The 25,665-nt window shown below is 31.1% G+C and overlaps 1 protein-coding gene across 1 annotated transcript in view; it reads left to right on the top strand.

Moving 5' to 3' along the window:
* The window catches only part of LOC143198477 (juvenile hormone esterase), a 31,435-nt gene extending 15,695 nt beyond the window's left edge, over positions 1 to 15,740 (top strand). The window contains exons 6-10 of the mRNA XM_076407719.1: positions 1,804 to 1,987; positions 4,421 to 4,587; positions 14,889 to 15,018; positions 15,072 to 15,189; positions 15,362 to 15,740. Coding sequence (XP_076263834.1) covers positions 1,804 to 1,987; positions 4,421 to 4,587; positions 14,889 to 15,018; positions 15,072 to 15,189; positions 15,362 to 15,554 — 792 coding nt within the window. The 3' untranslated portion in view covers positions 15,555 to 15,740. The remainder of the gene's footprint in view (positions 1 to 1,803; positions 1,988 to 4,420; positions 4,588 to 14,888; positions 15,019 to 15,071; positions 15,190 to 15,361) is intronic.
* The last annotated feature ends 9,925 nt before the right edge of the window (positions 15,741 to 25,665 follow it).

The following is a 25,665-nucleotide window of genomic DNA, read 5'->3' as shown; positions in this document are numbered from 1 at the left end:
GGGTGCCTTCCGATCCTCCACTGCAATTAACTAGTGCAATCTTTCATCCATTCCACGTCTTTCTCATCGTAGGGAATTTGTTTTACTAAAGTTTACGGTGAAATCACCTCTCCTTACCGTATTAACACTAACTAATCCATTAGCGCCTCTTATATGATTTCTGATCTTCTTTCTATAGCTGAAGTTGGCGTGTTCCATCCCCTCCCTATACGATATCCAAATTTTCTCCTTTGGACCTTCACTACCACTTTCATAAAAATATCCTTATGACATTTCTATAAAGAGAAGATTGTCTTTATTTTATTCAGTATAAGTTCTGTGATATTCTCCACTCTTAACCTGGCCGCAACCACATATATACCGATGGCTCTAAATCTCGCAGCGGGTTTGGCAGTGCATTTGTGGTGTAGAACCGGGCATTCCGTTTCAAGCTCCCTGAACAGGGTTCAATATAGATTGCCGAAATCTTCGCTATATTCAAAGCTTTATCCTACACCATAACACAATCCTTCAAAAAATGGCTAATCCTCACCGATTCTCCAAATGTTGTCGAATGTTTTCTGGGACAAAACTTCAGCCATCCCCTAGTCACCTAGTCGCTGTCAATCATCCGTACCCTCTGCCTGAATGGCTACAGAACAAGTTTACTGTGGATCTCTTCTCGTGTTGGCATACCGGGAAATGAGCGTGCAGATAGTGCGGTTATATCGGGAGCCTCCTATCCCCTCCCCTCCCCATCACAAATATTTGTATCCATACTGACCTTATCCCGTTTCTTGTTTTACCAAGAACGAAGGACAACGTCGTTGGGTCCAGTAGTCCAACCACAACAAGGTCTTTGAGCTTTAAGCTGATTATTTTACCTTCCGTTCCTTCCTTTCGTCACCATGCCGTAGCGATTAATCGACTAAGATTGGGTCACTTTCGTTTCTCGCACGGTCACTTGGTGACTAGAACTATTTATGGCAAAATTCTTGGAATGCCTTAACATATCCTCTAGCCTATGCCTATGCTAAGTGTCTACAAACCAAATAACTATTACCAGTTCGGTATATGTGGTGTCTGTATAGAGCCTCTACTTTGTTAATGTTATATTTGTAGTCTTGAATGTGTGTCCATTTTCAAATTGTATGTACACTATTTATACTTTAAGCCACCCTGTTTGTATTATTTATTTTATTTTATTTTTCTATTTTTTTTAATATACTTTAAGCTTTATTTAAAGGAGACTTACTTTTACCAACTATGGGTTTATCTGGACTAGACGTGGACTCCGAACCACGGTCCTCAGCATTAAACCTACCGATTGGCGATCGGCGATACCTGGTTACTGGCGTGACTGGGATCATTTTCCTTGTCGGATTTTACACTCTTGCCTAGACCATTCACAAATTTTAAACAATCACAAACATAAATTTACGACCATGCCCCAACAGGATTCGAACCTCCGGCTATCGTAATAGTAGGAGGACCGTCCCATCGCCTTTACCACTGCACCACCAAGCCGGCTATTTTATTTATTGATTTATTATTTTATATATACATTTTATGTCTGCTCCTGTCCCCTTTATGCCAACACTATATTGTTGGCATGTATGTATGTATGTTGTTGAAACAACCTTACAATTACATAACAATAAAAAATCAACTTGACACGAAATTAAGCGGTTCAAGTGAATAATAAAATAGCACATTAATTTTCTATAAGCTATATCTAACTTGATCATTTATTATGAAAAATATAAGTAAATTAACATAAATTAAACTAAATTTAGATAAATGTTCATGAAAAACAAATTTCAGGCGATTGCTATAGACAACGTTTTAAATGGTTTGCCAATGGGACCTGTGAAAGAGCCAGATCACGAAGGTGCAGTGTTCAGTAGCAGAAGCCATGAAGATCTAAAAAATGGAGTTTTCCAGCGAGTTCCTGTGATTATTGGCTTAAACTCCAATGAAGCGAAATCATTCTTAGGTCTTATTATAGGTAAGATTCATGTATTTGTATTTTATAGTTTAATAAAGACACTGGTGAATTTAAATGAATTTCTAGACGCCCCACGGGTTGTTTTTCGTATTATATTTTCTAATTTTACCAGTTAATTATGCCTGAATAGCCCCAAGATTGACGGGGAATAAATGAAATAAGATGTAAATATTATACTTTGTCGATTACAGAAAAAATAATATGTTAAAATAGCTTAATAACGGTAGGTTTGTGTGCAGCTCTTGTAATATTAAAAGGGCTGTCAGAACTAGGTCAAGTCCTTATAACCTGCTTTAATCTCCGTGTAAATTGAGGTAGAGGAAGTTCTGAAGACGTATTAAAGGAAAAAGCCAGACTATCCCTTGGGGAATTGGAATCGCAAAGTGAAAAGTTAGCAACATCTTAATTAAGCTTAAGGAGATGACATTTTTCTATAAAATTTTGATTAAATCTCAATGAAGAATATCTTTCTATATTCAATAAAATTAAGATAAATTTTCTATAAAATATCATCAGAGTGATATAAAATATTAATAGTAGGCTTCATACTAGCTATTAATAATAATAAAATCAGCAATGAGCATTTTAATATATTAATTGATAGCCAGTTTCTACTAGGGAAGGTGTGTTTAGTTCTTAGCCAATACGCTGTTGTTGATGTCGCAGGAGTTCGAACATGTGTAACTAAACCTCGGCAGAGTTGATGATCGATTGCGGCGGAATACGCACAGACTTATACTTTAGATAACATCAGGCTATATCACAATAGGGCCTAATTCAAAAAGTATCAATCCTAAATGAAAATTTCTTTAACGGGAAGCAGATAAGCTCGAAAAAGTTTCCTTAGCTGTCCTCCTTTTCTTCTAGTGGCAAGAAACCGCATTGACAGAAAGACGACACAACCTCAAAGTTATATTCAAAAGTCTACAGAAACATGTCTCAAACTCCTCCCAAAGGCCATAAGTCTATAAGACTGTAAGACCAACACTGAATGAGGTGTTCAATCACCATCCAACAATATAGCGGCAACTCAATATATATTATAGCCACTTAACATTCTGCTACTTTATTCTTTCAACTACTCCTACTTTTCCACTCTTTACAGTTATTCTTTAAAATATTTTATCATTGGCGGTATTTTTGTACCATACACTGTTATCAATATTATTAATCGAGGTTCCACCAATCTCTTATTTACATAGATTACTTTTATTTTTATTTTTCTATCTCCATTCCCTCATTCATGGGTCCTATATATTTAAAATTTAATTTTATTAAATTTATTTTTTAAAATGTGATTTCTATTCTCAGTAACTAGTAGTCTATTGATTTTAAAACCTGGATAATTAAAATATAGTGCATTAATGTTGTATATTACGCATTGCATATCTAAATATGTAAAATAGAATGCAGATTTCTCTTGATCACGATATAAATTGAGAACAGATTTACCAGTCTCATTTTTTTTTGTTTTCTGATATTTTGCAGGCTTTTACCTAAAGGCTAATTAAGGAAGTTGCTCAGAAAATCGGAAGATCTAAGAAACTTTAACGAGTATTTAAACATTTTCAGTTCGATAGTTTGAAAGTAAAGTAAAAGGCAAATCTTGTTTAACAGCGATATGGGACGGCATATTTTAATAAACGAAGGCAGGTCGAAAAAGCAATGTAGACATGTTGCACAATAAATCCCCGTCAAGATATATTTCATTATAATGCGGCAATAAATTGCAGTTTACAACAAATAGTTGCTAAATAAGAAGCCGCCGCATTATGCTGCGTCAGTGGCCGAGTTAGATTAGCACCATTAACACCCCTTACAAGACTACTACATTCATTTGTTTCCGGAAATTGATTTTTCTAATAATCCTATGTTAAAACTGCTCTTTAAGTACAACCATTAATTTATTCTAAACACCCACTATTATTAGAATTGCAGCGTGTCAACAATAATATTTGTCTATGCCTCTATAGACATTTTGATGAAGCAAGTGTAATTTAATTTTATGGTCGAAACGTTGCCAAAATTATTTTTATTTAAAACGAATTGTCGATATATTTTTTTGCTGATTTAAAAGAAGAAAGTTTCTTTGAGCAATTTCTCAATAAATTTGAATCTTGTTGTTTCGCATCCTTGAATTCTTGATTAAATTCGTTATGCATTGGACGATGTTATTCCAAATTATATTAATGAATTATTGGTAAACATCATGCATATTTCGTCAACTAATATTAATAGGTTATATTGAAATTATTCGATCAAAAACTGTTCCATCAACATTTTTTTATTTTCGCGCCATGATTTATTAAAATATTTTAAAAATTGTTCATCCCAGTTGAAAATTGTTTAGAGCATTTGAAATTTAAGAATGGGGGGCATAATAACGATTTTCTTATAACCCCTACAAATGGTTGAATTCAATTTCGTTTTCAGGCTTAATCAAACCATTTTTTGGTCGATTTGATCTGGATATAGCCCGTTTAACACCGCACGACCTCACCGGAAATCTGACGAAGCGAACCTTGGCCGGCGCTGAAATAAAAGAACACTATTTCGGAGACCAGCCCATTCCAATCAATCCGTCATCCAATCTGATAAAGGTAAGTAGCGCTTGGGAAGCGTTATAATGAGTTATAAGAGTGTTCTCGTCGAGATATACGTCCGCTGTAGGAAGAGATGGGCCAGATATGGTGTATAAAGGCGGGAAAGATCTAACGCTGGCGGCGTAATGGGTCGCCATTGTGTAAGGAATGGCATTTTTATTTTTCGAATTTGAAGGATCCCTTTTGTAGTTTTCGATGATTTCGATTATTACAGTATCAAATAGTTACTTTATATGAATTATGATGCTTCGAATATATTGTTCAAATTTCAAGATGACTAATTTTTAAGTTTTATAAACAGATAAGAGATCAATTGAAAAGTCCCCGGCCTACCATAGTAAAACACATTTTTTCAGCAAAATTAGTTTTTTTTTATTCAACATAATTCCCTTCATAGGTGATACACTGATTATAGCGACCCTCCATCTTTTCGATCCCATTTTTTTAGTACAATTTGTCCATTGCCACAAAATAGGTCCGGTTTCGGCGATCACCTCTTCATTAGACGAAAATGTTTTCTCAACGAGATTTCTTTTGAGATCTGAGAACAGGAAATGGTTGTTGGGGCCAGGTCTGGAGAATACGATGGATGAGAAAGCAATTTGAAGCGCGATTCATGGATTTTTGTTATCGTTTCCACTGACTTGTAACACGATGCATTATCTTGGTGAAGCAGCGCTTGCTTTTTCTTCAAATGCGGACGTTTTTCGGCGATTTCGTCCTTCAAACGGTACAATAACGCTGTATAATAATCGCGGTTGATAGTCCTTCCTATTTCAAGTCAGTCAATGACAATTATTTCATCGCATCCCAAAATACAGACGCCACAACCACCTTACCAGCCGACTGTTACGTTTTCTCACGCTTTGGAAGGGGTTCATCGTGTGCAGTCCACTCGGATGACTGTCGATTGGACTGCGGAGTAAAATGATGGAGCCACGTTTCATCTATTGTCACATATCGACGAAAAAACTCGGATTTATAACGATTGATCATCTTCAAACACTGCTCCGAATGATCAACTCGTCCTTTTATTTGGTCAAAAGTGAGCTCGCGCGGTTATTCAAAACCATTTTGTGTATTTTTTAAATGTTTTCGTCGGTAACAACCTCTTTTGGGCATCCATTGCGTACACTCACTTCGGTGCTCATTTCACCACATCTAAACTTAACATACCAATCCTTGATGATTGACTTTCCTGGGGTAGTGTGCGTAAACTCAGAATCAAACCAAATTTTTGCTTCAACTGCATTTTTTCTCTTCAAAATGCAATATTTTATCAACACGCGAAATTCCTTTTTATCAATTTTTTTCACAATAACAAAAGTTGCTTCACTCAAAATGCTATAATTCACAAACTAATGATCCGACAGCTGCCAAATATATACACGCATCTTTTGAGGGTTAGTGCTAACTAAAGAACATATGGATTTAATTCTAGTTGAGCCATCTATGTGTCAGGCCGGGGACCTTTTGAACTTTTACTTGATATTTGACCTTACTGTGACAATTGACTTGTTACTATGTATACCAACTTAAATATAAAGCCTAAATATAAAACTTAAATATATATATTTATATATATATATATATATATATATATATATATATATATAGATCCGAAATCGGATCTCTGGTTGTGATCCCCGTTTCATTTAGTGATTCGTAGTATATACTCTCTAAAATGCGTAATGACAAGATTTTTAACGGAGCTTGTTTTGTGAAGAGTTTAACATTTATATAAATTTAGGTTCTAGGGTTGGCCGAAAGGAGTCCAACTAATAATATATAAACACCATAAATGTTGGTCTCCAAAAATAGTGGCAACATCGCGGGAGAATCTTTCGGTTCGGTTGTTAGTCATAACATTTGTGTATTAGGTTCATAAAATAATATGAAAGGGTCATAAGAAACCGATTGGATTGTTTGTTTTAAATTGTTTTGAACTATTATTAAATTACGTTTATTTCAATTTATGTCTTATTAATATTGGTGATTGAAATAAGTGATACACAAAATAGAAATAATTTATATAGGTGTCATCAAATTTACCTGCTTAATAATCGTAATTTCCATAATTAGAATATTATGAAATCGTAAATGGAAATTGAAAATCAAAATAGAAACGAAGACAAATAATTCAATATGAAAACCGATAATACGGTTACATAAGATAATTTCTTTTAATTAAATAAATTATTAGTTAAGAATCTGACAATGTTAATAAAAAACATTCTACATTAATTTGATTCTATTATAGTATAATTAAGAAGAATAATAATAATGTATTCCTTCCTAACTGTTTAACTGGCTAAAATATTTTAACCCAAAATTGTCAATATTTCTTTTACAATATTTAGTTATTGCTATAGTATATTAACGAAACATGTTTTATACTTTTTTTAAAAATATTTTTAATAACTGCTTTTGCTGTTATTTATTTCCATGTAATTTATTATCTAAATTGTTAACAGTCCTAATTTAAACTGTTTATATCAGAAAATATAAAATTTTCGCTCTAAAATTAATATATTACTTTTATTTTAGAACGAATCACATTATTGTTAGTTGATCATCTTCGTTTTACTCAGAATTACAACTCAAATCTATTCAATAATTATAATTTATTCCTCTTGGCGACTTTCCCACCTATCGCAACAACTGAAATGTGCGGCGAGCCCTAGTTCTGTTCTAATCTGTCGTCGCACCTTATAATGTTTAATATTCATTATATTTCTGCACAACGTTAAAATTCTGGAACTTTAAACAAACTTAAGATTTATTTGAATCAACACTTAATAAACCCTGAGGGAATAAAATATTTTAATATTTATATTTTTGTTAATGTAAGCATTTATTAATTTAATATTTTAATAACATTTATTCTATACATAATAATATAATATATAATGTATTAATTTCAAATTTCCTTCGGTAAAAGTTAAACTAAATATGTTAAATTTTACGACATACTAGCATAAAAACTAGCATTATTTTTTAGTGTTATAAGCACCAATTACTTTTAATAAAATAGCAGTTTTAAAAAATTTACCTGAGTTATATTGATTCAAAGAATTGTTTTATTTTGAATTATTAATTTTATTCTGTAATATTTTCATTTTTAACATTTTCGCGAAAATCGTTCAGTGACTATAAGCTCTTTCTTCTTCCCTTAACATATATTATTGAAATGCGTTGATAGAATTAGTTGTGAAAAGCGCCCAATGTTTCGACAAACATTTATGGGATAAACGAGAACAATTTAATAAGGATTCAGAAAAATTAATTCTTAGAATGTATTCAATAACATTAATATATGATATATTTAGTAATAAAATATTATACTATAGTTAGTCGATCATGGCATTTAAGTTTAAACGTAATTAACAATACTAATAAGGGAACTTTTTGCGTTGTCGAAATTTATATAATAAACAGATAAAATATATATAATATAATTAACAATAAACAGCCTATAAACGTATAAGTTTTGCTGCGTTTTCCTTCTTGTCAATTGCCAGTCTTTCTAAAAGTATTTTGGCGAATAGCCTAATATAAATGTTTACAAAGACACATAATTTTGATTATTTTACGAACTTTTCAGGGCATCGTACAGAAGTATATTGAAATAAATGTTGGTGAAAACATGAGTTCATTCGATATGTATTATTTCGCTAGGAAGTCCTTGTAACCACAGTAATATATAATTAAGAGCAATCCGAAAACGTTGGTAGATATTGTCGTATTGTTAACTGATTTCATTAAAATGTTGCATAGTTGAAAATGATTTTTAAATAATAACAATAAATAAATTAATAAATAAATAAATGCATCTAACGTAGAATTCGTTTAAATATATTCCTATTTGTGTTTTAGGTCATCGACGCATATACAGACCGGCCGTTTAATTTTGTTTACTGTTTTAGAATGGTAGCGATTTACTTTAGGCATATAATGATGTGAACTTAAATACTATTAGATGCGTTGACACATTAGAACTAAACTAAGGATCGCTACACATTTCAGTTTTTGTGATAAGTCGTCAAGAGAAATATATTTTAATTATTGAATAGCTTTGGTTTGTCATTTATGGTAAAATAAAGATGAAAAACTAACAATAATGTAACTCACTCAAAACAAAAGTAAAATATTAATTTTAGAACAGCTTATATTTAAAGCGGTTAATATTGGCAACCAGTAATTCATATAGCGATGGTCAATCATTCAGCCACAAATTTAGATACACATAAATAACATAAAAATACATAACAGCAATAGTTTAAGAGTTGTAGAAATAAATATAATATAACAAATAATTCAATGATTTCAAATGTATCTAAAAACAATAAAAATTAAATTTCATTAATATATTATAACAATTAATGCATATTGTAAAATTAATACCCTAACATATTTGGCTTAAAATATTTTGATCGATTAATTAGTTAAGAACGAATAAATTCTTTATCCCTAATTATACTATAATTAAATCAAAATAATTTTTTATTACTCTTCGTGAGTCCACAATCTGCCCTATTGGCAATAAGTATTTCTTATGTCTATATTACATATACATGACATGCAGAAAATCACTTCATTAAGCAATCTTCTGTATAAAATATTATCTTAATTAATTAGTCTTATTCTAAAGCTTATTCTAAAATCTACATATGTCCGGTAATCAGATCAGGTGGTGTTAAACGTTTTAGTCTACGCACTTCACTATCACGTCGCATATTTAGCTGATTAGCGAGTACATTGGGATGCACTGACATTCTTTCGAAGTACTTCACACAAACACGTTGAATTACAATCGTTATAGGTTCTAGAGGAATATCGCGTTGTATCACTTTATTTGAAATATAGTGCGGAGCATCAACAATGGCACGCAACACCTTATTTTGGAACCGTTGAATGATGGATATACTAGATTTACTAGCGGTACCCCATAGTTGGATTCTATATGCCCAAATAGGCTTGAATATAGACTCATACAGCAATACCTTGTTATCTAATGATAACTTGGATTTGCGCCCGATGAGCCAATACATTTGATATAATTTTAGTCCCAGTTGTGTTTAGAGAGTATGTGCTTCTTCCCGGTTAGGCGTCGATCTAAGTGCTTACCAAGATATTTAACATGCTCTGCTTGGGGGAGTTGACGATGATTGATATTAACTGGTGGACATGTTCTTCTACGCAGGGTAAACGTTATATGCGTGGATTTTGTTTCATTGGCTTTAATGCGCCATGTCTCCAAACATAATTGTATTTGCTCCAGGTGGGTTTGTAGGTTTATTGATGCTGTAACTGAATCTTCATGGGATGCTAAGATTGCTGCATCCTCTGCATATGTTGCCACAGTAGTTATTCTTGTGGTGGGTAGATCGGCCGTATACAGAAGATACAGTACTGGACCCAGTACACTACCTTGCAGAACTCCTGAATATATGGGATTTAATTCGGTATGTTCATCGCCTTGATTTACAATAAAATGTCTATCAGTGAGATACGATTTTAGTAATTGATAGTCCGGATGAGGGAGAAGTTTCTTTAGTTTAACCTGCAAGCCCGTATGCCATACTTTGTCAGAAGCCTGATATATGTCCAGAAAAGCAGCCGAACAATATCTTTACGCATTTAGGTCAGCGTTTATTTTGTTTACAAGTCTATGCACTTGTTCTATAGTCCCATGCTTATTGCGAAAGCCAAACTGATGTTCTGGAATAATTTTTCTTTTTTCTATTATATAGTTTAGCTTTTTTATTTATATTTTCTCGAAAACTTTCGAGATTATCGGTAAGAAACTTATAGGTCCATAGGAGGTCACATTTTCTGGTATTTTTCCTGGTTTAAGAATCATTAATATTTTAGCCAATTTCCAGATACTAGGGAAGTAACTAATTCGTACCATAGCATTAAATATAAATGTTAATAGTTTTATACCCTTTTCTGATAGTTTTTTTTTTAATTTTACCAGCAATTAAGTCATAACCAGGAGCTTTTTTAATATTAATCTCTCTCATTATTGTTTGTTTAACTTTTTTGACCGTTAATTTCTCATGCGCTAAATATATGTAATGTAAGGTAATTTACATGAACTGAATGGTTGGGTCACTCATGGCAAGATGATAATAAATATAGTGTAAGACAACAATAGTTTATGGAAAAAGGTAAACGTTGGAATTACTATCGATTGGGCTTTATCAGTAATAACATTTATTAATATTTCATTGCCATTCATATAATGACATATAGTTCATCATGCTGGAAACAGGAATGGTTTTATTCCTGGAGCAGAATGAGTGTTTTCCTCTAAGTACAAGCCAGGCTAACATGGAGAAATGAACCATAACTTAATTTCGCAATGATTTGAAAATCATATTTTAAGGAAATTAGAGGAACCATCAGTTATTGTTATGGACAATTCATCATTCAACGTTCATAACATATTTCGACATTTCGACGTCACAAAATTATATGGCGTATATATAAAATAACTGTTAATAGGCTATACAAACATCATACGAACGGTATTTTTTTATTAAAATAGAATAACTTAAAATTTTATTTAGTTTGTTTTAATGGGACAATACATTTTATAAGAAAATTGCCTAGAACTTTCCGAACTTCAGTATAGTATTGTCCTACTTTTCATTCGTAAATAATTTGTATTAATTTTTTAGTGGGCATTAGAAGCACAGTCTCAAAGCATGCCGAGAACATAAAAGCAAGTGTGACTATACCCACCACAAATTTTCTGGAAACAGTGTTAGAAAATATAGCGGAAAATACCATCAAATATAAAATACATATAAATATTATTTGATCTTCGAAAGCGTATATAATTTTGAACCAAATAATTTATAGAATAGCCGTATGAAAATAAATTATACCCTGAATTAAAAGATATAATTTCAACGAAAAGCACATTTACTAGCACTGTAATACATTTCTGTTTTAGATCACCTTCAAACTAAGAAAAGAAAGCTCCGAGCTATAATTTAAAAACTAGAAAAATTTAGCAAAATCTACTTAATGCTATTAGTGCGGCATATATATTAAAAGATGTTTCAGATAATTATATGTAGCAACAACAATCTTGTAATGAAACTCAATGCAAAACTCCGTTGGGATCGGCATATTATAACTTTATTTGAAATACAAATATATATATTGTTTAGTTCGAAGAAAATCTTGGTTATCTGTATACAATAATTTATTATTATATCAATAGAGTAAAAAAGACGTTACTCTCATGTTAATACCGAGATGCCATCACAAAAGTATTAAACCACTTCACTTTGTAGTGCGTTGAAGTAAATTTAGCAATCTTTATTTCAACTAACTGACAATTGGCATATATTTGATATATTCAAAAGAAATGAGTATATAAACAAGAAGGTTTGTCCTATATTAAATTGGAATTCTGAATATTACTATTACTTACTATTACAGTAATATCAGTATTATTATATATTTAATTACAATAATTCAACTTAAAAAACTTTCCATTTTCATTAGAACTAACTGGTATATAAAACATTTTGCAGTGGAAACACCATACAAAAAAATGAGCACAACATAAATTAATCCGTATATTTTCATCGGTGTCTAGAACATTTTGTCATCTTTCTGGAAATATGCGATACCATATCGAAATATCTTAATTTCGGTTTGTCAGTGATACTATCATAAATCTATTTTAACAGTTCTAGCATATTTGAAATTTCTGTGTCAGTAAAGCCATACTGCATCGACGTTGACAAGTGGTAATCAAAAGTTACTATATCCGGTTAGTTAGCTGGATGCTTCAGAACTTCATGAATTTTGCTTCTCATATAAGAGCATAACTTTGCGTCTATGACTCACTCTTACTAGTGTTTTACAAGAACGTCGTTTAATCCGCTCAATTGATGTTGGAGTAAATATGCAATAATTGATTGTAATTTAGGTGTAGTTTACCTTACTGATCTTACCATATCTATAGCAATAGTTTGTGGTTTCCGCTTCGATAGCAATCTGAATGTTTTCTTGGGTAACCCATGACGTTTTGCGTTTGGGGCTATCACGTTAAACCCACTTTTCATCCTCTTTCTATATTAAATAATAATTAAATCTCGAAAGAATTTAAAACCCTAAAGATATGTATACAATTTTTCTGTGAAAGAAACGAGAATACATATTAAATCGTCTTCAAATTTATTATTTTCAATCTATTGCAAGCAATAAACACAAAACTTCTAAAAACTTTTCATTGTATAATTTTTCGGGATATTCTACATTATAAATTTGAATCAATAATGTATAATCACATTTTCCTTAGCCCTTTAAGAATAAGCCAATAACAGAGTTTTTCTAAATTAAAAATTATTTTCGAAACTATTTTACTAACGAGTCAAATGTTATTCTAACTTTTCCGTATTCCATCAACATCTATTGCCTTTACACCATCTTTATTAGCGTCTCGCCAAGAATTGGCCCAATCTTCCATTTTGACGTACCCATGCCTGGTCTAAATGCTCAAGTTGTTTTTCTTAAAATTAAAGCTTGGACGTACGTTAGAAATCTGCTTGCGTTATCTGCACACCCTTTAAATCATATATTTCCTAGCAGTAGATGAAAACATGACTTACTCCCTCAAAATTCTTCATATTCCTAAGTTTTCGGTGAGTTCTTCCTAGACTAACAGATTTCACTTAAATAATTGTATAAAATTATGTTTATATCAAAGAAAAGCTACTTACTGTTTCCATACATCGTACATTTTATCTCGTATTGAGCTAATAACACGATGATTTGGATTCATTGTTATTTTTTTGAGAAATTCTAGTAACACTACCCATGCAAATACCCAGTGCAGCGGTAAAACAATAAACCTTCAATACTTACCCCTCACGCCAGTAACCAGGCCGGATAAGATCGGATGTCTTCTGGGACGATTGAAGTTTCTACTCGCTAGTAGGTTTAATGCCGAGGACCGTGCTTCAGAGACCACGTTAAACAGTACGGTCTAGATAAACTCTTGTTGGTAAAAACAAGACTCGAAAATATTAATATCTAGATAACCATTCTTCATAAAGGTCTAATTATTATCACTATTATTTTTGAATGATGTGGCAGACATTTGATTGCCAGGCAAATTTGATAGGCTGATTCGATTACATGTTTTTTATTTAACATTTTACATCTCATCTTTAGCGACTTCAAAAAAGGAGGAGGTTCTATGTTTGGCTGTACATTTTTTAAAATAAATGGTCGCCGATTTCTCTGTCAATTGCGAGCCAATTTTCAAAATTATTTTTTTATTCCAAACAGTGCACTTGCGAGGTGGTCACATTGGAACGAAGTCAGATTCTCATAGTTTTTTATCTAAAATAAACTGTTATTTTTTTTTAGTATAATATTATTTCCGAACTGTTTTGACGGCAAATTGAAAGTAGTTCAGTGTAGAAACCATTCAGTTTGCTTTTTATGCACTAAAAATATCATATGAGAAGTCGTAGAAATATTGCAGGTACTTGCTTCTATGGTGTAATGGATGGAGCGTTCAGCTCTTATGCATAGGTTACGGGCTCGATTCCCGACGGGCGCAAGAGTTTTTTGTTATTCTAGTTTGTTTAAAACATTTGTCAACTCACCTAGATTAAGTAGCAGACCCCGAGATTTGAAGCTTATTTCCAGTCATTGTTTCTTTATTCCTATTATTCCTATTATTCCTCATACGGGCTGCACCTTAAACTGGCCTACACATTAATATTTAATAAAATAGCTGCTTAATTTACTGAGTAAAAATCTAACACTAGGAAAAAAGGAAAAAATTAACCCAAGCAATAAAGAAATAATAATATAATTTTGTGACATATACACAAAATTAAATTACGAATAGATAAATAGGTACATGTAGGTATTTAGCTAAATTGTGTGTATATATTAAAATATAAAATACGTGTAGTAAATAGGTTAAATAAGGTTTTTGTTTATTTTTATTTAGTTATTACAACGATTATTATACACAGAGAGAGAGACTATATTTTAGAGACTTTATTTTAAAAGGTTTTATTGGTGTCAAAATATTTTATCTAAATTATATTTTAAAGCTCTGTCACCTATATGCTATATGGACAAAATAAATCTGTTAATAATTATATTTCAAATATTTGTAGCTAAAACAATTTAGAGGAACTTAAATATATTAAAGCGTTCGTCAAAAAAATACAACATTTATTAAAAATATTCTTACAACTTTTGAGACGCCATTACTCTCAATCAAACTGGTCATTAAAGTATTAATTCAGTTCGCCAGCATCGACCAATTCAACAGGCCCATCAGGGAGACAGTCAATTTACTATCTCGATACACAGACGTTTACTATTACCAGTTCTCCCACAGAGGATCCCTGGGAGAGTTCGAATCCGATTTTCCCGGTGAGTCCCGCTCGCATTTGACAATTTACGCAATAATACATTGTTAATTTCAGGCGTTGGCCATTACGAGGAAATATTTTATATATTCGCCAATAAAGCGGACGCCAATACGGAGGACCTCTATGTTCGCAGGGCTATTGTGGAATTTTGGACCAATTTTGCGAAATACGGGTGAGGAAATGGCGAAGGTGGGGAAACGAATCTTCTTTTGATTAAACTGGGAATAGCGGGGATTGGTTACATTAAATATAAATACGCAAAAATTACATTATACGTTGGCTGAATCACTCTGGCTCTTAAATTGTTGAATTTTTAGAGTTTCTATATTGTAATTTTTTTACAGAAATCCCACTCCAAAGCCCACTGATAATTTAACATGGATCTCGAATTCTCCCAAGAAAAAAACAAGTGATGGAGTTTTTTATTTGAATGTTAACTCGACGTTAACAATTGACAAAAATCCGGATGAGGATGACTGGATTTTTTACCAGGAAATCTATCATAAATATGGAGATCCCCCTTTCTCAACTTACTAGATTGATCTATATATAAAGCATTTTTTAAAATGACAAAAACCTTTAATTGAAATGAGATATAAGAGATTTTTTTCTATTTATATTTTGATAATAATTTAACATTAAACAACTGTATCTAGGAAATAGATTTATATTTCCGAGGGTCAGTTTAAAAGACATAATAAATTAATGTTACATTTATATAAACTTAGAGTTTTTCTTGTTTGATTAACCTCCAATTTCAACAAAATAACGATAATTTAAATGGAAATTTACCATACATATTAAACGTAACATAGCGACAAGGTATTTCTGATTTTTACATTTGCGTGTCATTAAATATATTAAGAAAATAATGATTGTTTAAATACAATAATCTACATTAAAAACACAATTACGGGGGTATTTATGTAAATAGGTATGCCTTACTCGGTATTCATTTCTTAGAACAATGAACTCAGGTCATAGAATATATGACATCAAACATCGTGATGTGGACGCAATGATTTTTTCTTATTTTGGTTTTGTTATTTAACAAAATTCTAATGAAAATATATTAATAAAACAAAAATAATATTACCAAATATGGTTTAGAGCCACAAAAGTTGGCAGGTTAGAGTTGTGTTATTATATTTTAATTCCATTATTTTCCAGAATTCTAGTCGAGTTTTTTATATTATGAGCTATTACGCACATATATATGCACATAAATTGTTAACATCCTAGAATGCAATTTTCTACAGCAATCATATATTAATTATATAGTCACCTTTAGTTTGTCATCATTGAATCACATCAATCATATCATAGATGTGGGATATCTAGAAAATTTCATTCAGTCACTTTCTGAATTATTCAAGTCAATTGCTAAGCTGTTAAATTTCAATCCAATCATTTTTCAATGTCTTCTTCTGCGAGTTTTATGGAGTTCATCGAAACCGAAGACTGTTATTGATAATCCTTGTTTCCGCATATCCAATAAGTTCTTGCTTGTATATCTTTCTCGACATGCATACAACAATTTTTAATAATTCCGAACGGCGTAATTATTTCAATTGGGCATATCGTTCAGTCATCTAAATTTAATCTAACAATGATTTTAATCGTGTATAAAAACGGTTGAATGATGAAGCAATTAGATTACTTAAAGAGTTAAATTTTTAGTTAAAATTTTTTCAGTATGAAAAAAATAAACGAATTTTTAAAATGTTAAGATTAGTGTACCCTTTTATTTTGTTGGGATCTTATAATATGGCAAGATATGCTATGCCCCTGTCCAAAATAAAATTAGACTTTGAACTAGCAAAGCAACGGTTATAAGATAAATAGATGTGTGAAACAGAATAAAGAGCACTAAGTTCGTCACCAAAAAATATATTTCGGTACTAATAAGAAAGAATGAGAGGACATTCATACACAAAATCGTATGAATGTAATGATATAATTAAGTTGTATAGACGAGGTTGACGTTATTGTAATCAAATGAATGTCTAACCAACAAGAAGCAGCCTAAAACCCTGAGCAGTAGCTGAAGAACTGATTTCAAAGAACATATAAATAGCAAAAAATGTCCTCATATTGTACTAATTTCTATGAGTAAGTATTAAAGTTACAAAAAATGTATGGACATCCTATAGATATAATGAAACCCTAAATTAGTATAACAAAAACAAAAACTACCAGAATCGGCTTGGATGGCGTAATGGTAAAGGCGATAGGACGGTCCACCTACTGTTGTGATAGTCGCGGGTCCGAATCCTGGTGGAGCATGGTCGTAAATTTGTCATTGTTTAATATTTGTGACTGTCCTTTGGCAAGAATGCAAATAAGGAATATGATCTCACTCACGCCAGTAACCACGTTGGGTAAGACCGGATGGATTCTGGGATGATTTGTAAGTTGGTCGCTCGCCAGACGGTGAGCTTAATGCCGAGGACCGTGGTACGGAGATCACGTTAAACTGCAGGTGCAGTCCAGATAAACCCTCGTTGGAAATAAGGAGATTAAAAAAAACCTAACAGACAAAGTTATGATTTGTTCAGCAAAGATAAATGTAGTTAATTAAAAACTACGAATTTTAATATCACTACCATTAAATAAATTTTATTATTTTTGTCGAAAGCATTCTTAGCTTTATAACAAAACAATTTTAGCTCAAATTTCACATCATGTATTTTTCTCCTTTATTTAATTTATTTGAAATAGTAATAATAGCAGACACAGAGGCAGAAATTAAATACCCCATCAAAAATAATAACTGATATATTGTTGTACTTTATATTATATATATATTTTAAATTCTCCTTTTACCAACTATGGGTTTATCTGGACTGGACCTACAGTTTAACGTGGGCTCCGAACCACCGTCCTCAGCATTAAGCCTACCGACTGGAAAGTGACCGACTTTAGAAATCATCCCAGAAAACATCCGGTCTTATCCAGCCTGGTTACTGGCGTGACTGGGATCTTTTCCTTGTCGGATTTTACACTCTTGCCTAGAAGATTCACAAATATTAAACAGTTACAAACTTAAATTTACGTCCATGCCCCAGCAGGATTCGAACCCGCGGCTATCGCAACAGTAGGAGGACCATCGCCTTTACCACTGCGCCACCAAGCCGGCATATTGTTGTACTAAAGTACAATTGCTTATGCAGTTACTTTGAATTTAAAAAAATAATTCGAAAACTAAATAATCTAATCCTAAATAAAGTAAATATTTTGATATCATATTCACTGCGCTCACAAATAATAAACCGTAAGAAGATTACAAATAACAAAATTACTAAAATATATATCTACCGTTTCGGTGAGTAGGCGAGAAATAAAAATAAACACGAGAAAAGAGTACGTCGTAAAAACGACTGTTTTAAACGATCTCCATCTACCACAACAAATACAACAGTCTGATATAACTATGTGAAAAAACATATGCTATTGTGTATTTTATTTATGCGCTAATCGACCGAAACCTAGGAAGGTAAATAATTTTACCAACTGCAATTCAGGAACTTGCAACTGGCATATTAATTAAACATAACATAACTACGTAAATTGGAATTAATGTACAATACTAAATCTCTATTAACAAAGTTTTATTTAAAAGTAATTATAATCCAGGAATAAATTGACTAAGTAAATAGAAAAAATATCATTATTATTATTAGTCACATAAAGTTCTGAACAATTTATTAATTAGTTTCAAATTGCAGTTCATATTTATATGTTTACTTACTATTTTTAAAACAATATCTTATTATACATTATATAAAATTAAGATATCTTATATAAAAATCTATTTTTGAAACTATTTGTTGAAAGTGGCGTTTTTAACACTTTTTCATTTCTTTATATTTTGCACATCTTTCGACCAGTTGTGGGTAAACATTTCAAATAGTCACAGGCTAATGAACAGTGTTCGACATGCAAAACATGTTCTAGGATTTCACGATCACACTGTATTACAGGCAAAACATGAGTACTAAAAATGCCGCAACAGAATATGCACATTTCTTTAATGAGCTACTTAATTCATCAGAGAATATGAGAGATCAGAGACGAGAATCTGATTCATATCTCATCATATCTATCTTAAGCTAAAACGAGATTAATATTTTATCAACCTTTCTCTTCTATATATAGTCTAAGTTTTTTTAGTAATGTGTAATGGATCGACGTCGAAATATTGCAATGTTAACTCTGAGTTTTAGTTCAGTTTAGCTTTGACATACAAAAAATTCTGATCTAAATAAAATAGTTGTAATAATTGCATAAACAAAAATGTTATCAAATATAATTTATTTTAACATTATAGTATATCTAAAAATTACTGTTAATAATGCAGCCACAATAATTTATAGGTTAGAGTTACTCTATTAGTACGCCGTCTTGTTGTCATATGTACGCTAAATTATTCAAAATATTAGTTATTTTTACTACAGGTTATAAACCGACCAACATTTTTTAAATACCTTTATTAAAAATGATATCTCAATAATATATAGCAATTTTAGATAACTCATAATTGCTTTTTATTTTGAATTTGGAGTTCAAATATTAACGTAACAATCATTTGACGACTAATATCTATATCTACATTTTGCTGATAATATACTACTTATTTCAGAGGGTAATATAAATGGACAAAACTTTTAAGACAACAGCGGCCAGCTTAGTTGCCCTATAACAAAATCACTGCCCGTTCCTGTAAGATTTCAATCTTAAAAGTAATCTTCAACAAACATTCCTAAACATTATATGTACACGTTACTATGTAGCGACCTTGAGGCATGTCGAATTTTACATATACAGTGGAATAGCGGTCTACAAAATACACAGAAATATAATCCCAGATGTTGAACACGGGCGGGGTGCCAGCAGCGCCAACTAGAACCCGATAACGAATAGCTGGCAACCCCGAGACGTTTATCTTGGATGGTATTGAAGGGTATTTGCATTCATTCAGTACTCCACCACCGTTTGGTTCAGATGTGCCGTCGACTGCCCAAGCCTCGTTCGTCACCAGGTAACACTGCTGCCATCCATTTTATCTATTTTGTATTTTCTACATTTTTTTATATTGCCAATAAATAACGGTCACATAATGTAAACACCACTGTTTCATTTCATTTTACCTTCATTCACCGAGCCATATCAGTTTACCCTAAACCTACATTTTGGACATATGGGTAACAAGTTGTTTTTTTTCTCAAGTTTAGAGTAATTTTCTAGTCCTTTCTATCCGTTAATATGATTTATAATAGAATTTTAATTCTTACTACTTAAACCCAAAATTAGTAACTTGGGAAGCTTATTACTAAGTATCAAAGCTTGAAAATATAGTCCACAAATGTTTTCAAAAATTAATTCCTGGATTAGTCAGTCAATTTTAAATTATTTTAAATCTAAGAATGCCGGGTAAGGCAGTAATTCCATGACTTGATATATGTGTCATTTGACCCTACTGATATTTTCCTCAAAACTGTACTAATTACGATCCAAAATAACAATATAATAAATTATCAAAATGAGATATCGAAATTTTTGTCTGAAAACGTGGCTTCGCATTACTTTTCTTTTTTTTTAATAGTATTTTTTTACAGTAGAGATTTAGAGTGAGTTTGATTTTGCCTTCAGAGTTGGGGTTCCAGTGGTTTCGACAATTTAACTGTCGTGATGTCCACGTTCAAGACAAATAACATCCATGTAGACAGAAAGTGTTTGAACATCAAACTGGAGCATTAATTGATATATCTAAAAGGTGGAAAGATGTGTGGCATATAAGCTGATTGTCAGCCAATTAGATAATCGAAAAATCGTGTGCTGCTTCAAAGGTATGAAAGGAAGTTATAATAAGATAGAGAATAGTAAGATTTCATAATAAACTGATTTATTCAGAAACTATCAAGTGAAAAGTGATCGCTACCATCATTAAATGATCAGTTTGAACAGTAGATTTATCGAAAATCGTCCATGTTCTTAAGTGTTCTCAACCACATGACTAGGGGCTTTTGTCAAGCAGATATCAGAATTGTCCTCAACTAGTATTTTTTTAATTTCAAAGAAGTTTAAAAATGGATCTATGAATGGTTAAATTCTAAGGAGAAACTGCTCTTTCAATAACATTAATAAATTACCCGAGAGATTAACAAAATGTATATAATCAAAGGATAATACTTTAAATATATATAGTTTAAAGTTTATATGATATATATTAAAGTCTCCTTTCTTTCAACTAGGGTTTATCTCGATTGAACTTACTGGTTAACGTGGGCTTTGAATCGCGGTCCTTGACAAAAGCCTGCCGGTTGGTGACTAAGATGATGAGTTATCAACTTGGAGATCATCCCAGAAAATTCTTCTAATCACCATTTCCACACTACAATATTTGAAGTTTTTAACGCGCTAGATTTTGTTTGGATTATTTATCTTATATTTCATAGTTACAAGTTGGTTTTGGGCAACAAATGAAAAAAAAAGGTGAAAAACTTTTAGATTTGATGATTATGACTGTATTATGTGACCGAAACTGAATTGAAAATTCTAAAAATACTGCTAAAATTTTATAAAAATGAAGTCACTAATTATTCCAAGCTCACTAACCATGAAATATGAGAGAATATTGAATGATATTAAGTGAAGTAGTCAGTTCTTGAAAAGAAAATCAATTAATGCAGGTAATTACTCTAAAGAGTACTGAATAATAGCACGAGCTCCATTTGGGAACTGTGAGAATAGCATTATTGTAATCAAGTGATATATTTGCTAAAACATAGCAAAATTATATCGATGGAAAAACTACTGAATAAACAGTTTCTTTCACTTCACTTGACTTCAGTGACAGCATTTGCTTCATACATTGTCTGTACGTAATTATTTTTCAAAATATTAATCTGCAAAAGCTTTATAAAATCACATTGTTTCTTAAGCTCACCCTGGCGAAGTATAGCCCATGGACCTATTTGATCTACAAGAAACCTAATATATTAGCTTTTCCTAATTTACCCATGAGATTTCATTGACACTGGTTGGAGGCTTGAATTTAATTAATATTTTCCTTTTTATTTTGAGAATATATCGCCAATGTTAAACAAAAATGAATGTTTAGTGTGTTCTGTTAAAAGCCTATTTCCTTCTGACAGGTTGGCATTCGAATATTGTAGAAATATATAATGACTTCAAACACGCCTGTGCGACTAAACTACTCGCTTTACATGAAATACAATTTTTTATATTTATTTGGAAACTGAAATAAGAACACAATTATTAGGGGCTCATATAAAAAATAAACAAAACAATTAAGTCCCAACCTTTAATGTTATTAACAATATTATTTACCACCATATTACGTTAATTACTCTTTAGACATAATTAAATGTACCTAAATTGCAAATACTTACATTAGTATAATCTTATTGCTGTGAGTAAATTACCTATGTCCAAAATAAACTGGCTGGTTCCTTCTTTGCAAGATTTTCTGCCTTGAAACAAAAACACATTTGTTTAGGATTTTTATTAATATATAATTACATTTAAAGGCACTGACACCATCGATGTACAATAGATTGTCTAATTTTAACATAAATTTATTAAAATAATTCAAAAATACAATCTATACTGGTACAAACAACCAAATTAACCACGTCATGACTAGACTCTGGAAAATTTTAGGTTGCAAAATTTAACCATTTCAAACGGCAATTTTCGTTTCAAATCCATTTTTTTGCAGGAAGGAATTCTATTTCGGGTCAAAAAGAAGTATTTCAAAAACAGTTATCTAGCCTATTAAAGGCAATTACAAACATATATTTCAGGATTCGACCTCGTAACTATAACAATAGTGGGATGACCTTCTTGCCACCATAACCACTGCGCCAACCAAGCCGATTATTATACTTATTAGTCGCAGTACTATTGTTGGAATATTCTCATAAATATTACTCTCGACGTCAAATTTAACAATTTTAACTAAAACAAATTATATTTATAATTAATATTTATTGCTATTTTTTGCTTGCTATTACTAAAACTATTATAGCAAATATTTGATGAAAGTGTGTTTGATCACAAATCGGCCTAGACGCCAAGTAGTATGTATTAGTTTGTTCGTTAACTTAACTTTGGTTTCTAATCATAAAATAAATATTTTAGTATATTAGATGACATCTTCACCATATACAAATTAAGTTTATAAATTAATTGAAGACTAATTTCTAGTTTCAAATTTTGTTACTTTATTTCCACAGTAAAGCCAGCGGCAACATTTCTGTTACATCGAACAAAGACAGGGTCTTTAAACTTTGAAAATGCCAGGTAAGTATAGCTAAAGCGTCTCGCAAAATAACGTCGCCAAGGTGCTTTCTTTTCATTTAGGTCAAGGAAGCAGTTCAGCTTTAATTCTTCAACAAAATATCGTGATAAATTTCGCAAGTCGATCTTGTACAAGAATTCCATGTTTTATATTCACCTAGACGGGCAAAAAATTAATTAACACTGACTGTTCAGAAATGAAAATCTCTTTTTTCGAACGGAGGAAGGGCAAGCACGTCTTGTCTGGGTAGACGACAGTAAAAAACAAAACGAACCTAAATCGATTTTCACGGACCTGGTGACATAAATCACATTTTCACATAAATCCATGTGGATCATATAACCTTACATTTGATTTAACCTATTACCAACAGTTAATAGTTTAGAATAGAGGTTTTCGGCCTCTATAAATGTGAGTAATTAAGATTGTATTGTTATTTACTAAACTAAATATGAATTTTGCACCAAAGTAAAAATTGCTCTAAATAAAATTGCTACGTTTATATAAATTGAAACACAGCTACTTTCTTATATTTAAGCAATTTACTGTCCATAATTAATCTATATATGATAGTTTTTTTTTTTAAATCTTGTTCACAATTTATAGTAGCATGATTATATTTTCTTCTTTTGTTCGATAAAAGAAAGAACTCACGTTATCTGAGTTGATGACATCAACATGTCGTAATACTGCCGCATCAACTATGAGTTTTAGTTCATTTTGGCTTTGACATACAACAAAATTCGAATCCAAATAAAATAATTATACATATATATTGTTATAAAATATCATTCATTTTAACACTACAGTACATCCAATGCACATGTTATAAAGTATGTAAAACTACAATTTATTACACAGTTATAATAGTTGCTAGTTTAGGCTTGTGTTTTATTATAATTACATTGAAATCTTTTCCACATCACCAATGATTTAAAGTTCTAGGCTCATTTCTTTTATATATTAGTATACCCTAGAGGGTTAATCCGCCTCATTAACATTTGTATATCCAGGTAATATATATTATTTTCATTAGGGAGTATATTTCCCTTCACACGTAGCTATTGTTTCCCCCGGTACAGTGTTTCCTTGTAAAGTCATTTTGATATCACTTTATTTCTCTTTAGTTTGTTGTGTTATTACCTATATATATATATATATATATATATATATATATATATATATAATGTGTAAATGTTCAGAATATATATGAGCATTTGCTTAATATGTGTGAGGGGAGAAAGAATACTCTCTTGCAGATATAGCAAGTCAATTAATGATCATGCAGTGAATAAATCTCCTATTATCTCGTAATATATATATATATATATATAAATATATATATATATATATATATATATATATATATAAATATATATATATATATATATAAATATATAAATATATATATATATATATATATATATATATATATATATATATATATAATAATGTATATATAATATATGTAATATATATATATATATATATATATATATATATATATATATATATATATATATATATATATATATTTATATATATATATATATATATTACGAGATAATAGGAGATTTATTCACTGCATGATCATTAATTGACTTGCTATATCTGCAAGAGAGTATTCTTTCTCCCTTCACACATATTAAGCAAATGCTCATATATATTCTGAACATTTACACACATATCTGTGCACATAAATATTTCTACACTACAATAAAATTTCCTACCGTTATCTTTTATTAACTATATATATTCACCTTCCGTTTCTCCCACTCTCACTACCCTGTCTTAGAAATTGTTAGAATTGAATCATAATCTCCCATATTTTCAATAAAGTTAATAACTGAGCTAGTTTCCATTCTATCTAGCATTTGTTCATTATTCCATCATTGGTCATTTTCTTCTTCGATGTGTATACAAACAACAAACGTGACATGAAATGTTTCATACAAACGTGAAAATGAAAGTGAAGAGCAACACAAATACTATCTTCGAGATAGAAGACTGGGACAATGGAAGGCACGACAAGTTTCGTCATCGTCATTGGCAATATAGAAAAGTTACAAATATGGTCATGGATTTATATACAATGGTGAATAGGTCATTCTATGCTGTGCATCAAAAAAAGTTTCACTTTTATAATTAAATATATCATCATAATTATGGAAAATATTATCAGATAGGGTTACACCCCAGTCGAAATTGTTATTGCGCAAAATTTTTAATTACAAATCTAACTTTTTAATAACACTATTTGGGGTAACAAAAATTGTTGAAAATGAATGAAAAATTGGTCATAATTTTGAAATAGCATTCAGA

The sequence above is a fragment of the Rhynchophorus ferrugineus genome, unplaced genomic scaffold (assembly GCF_030347505.1).
Source record: "Rhynchophorus ferrugineus isolate W39M unplaced genomic scaffold, kcgeb_rfMv2 rfM6, whole genome shotgun sequence".
NCBI lineage: Eukaryota > Metazoa > Arthropoda > Insecta > Coleoptera > Curculionidae > Rhynchophorus > Rhynchophorus ferrugineus.
Note: the sequence above shows the minus strand (reverse complement) of the source record. Positions and strands in the feature narration are given on the sequence as shown.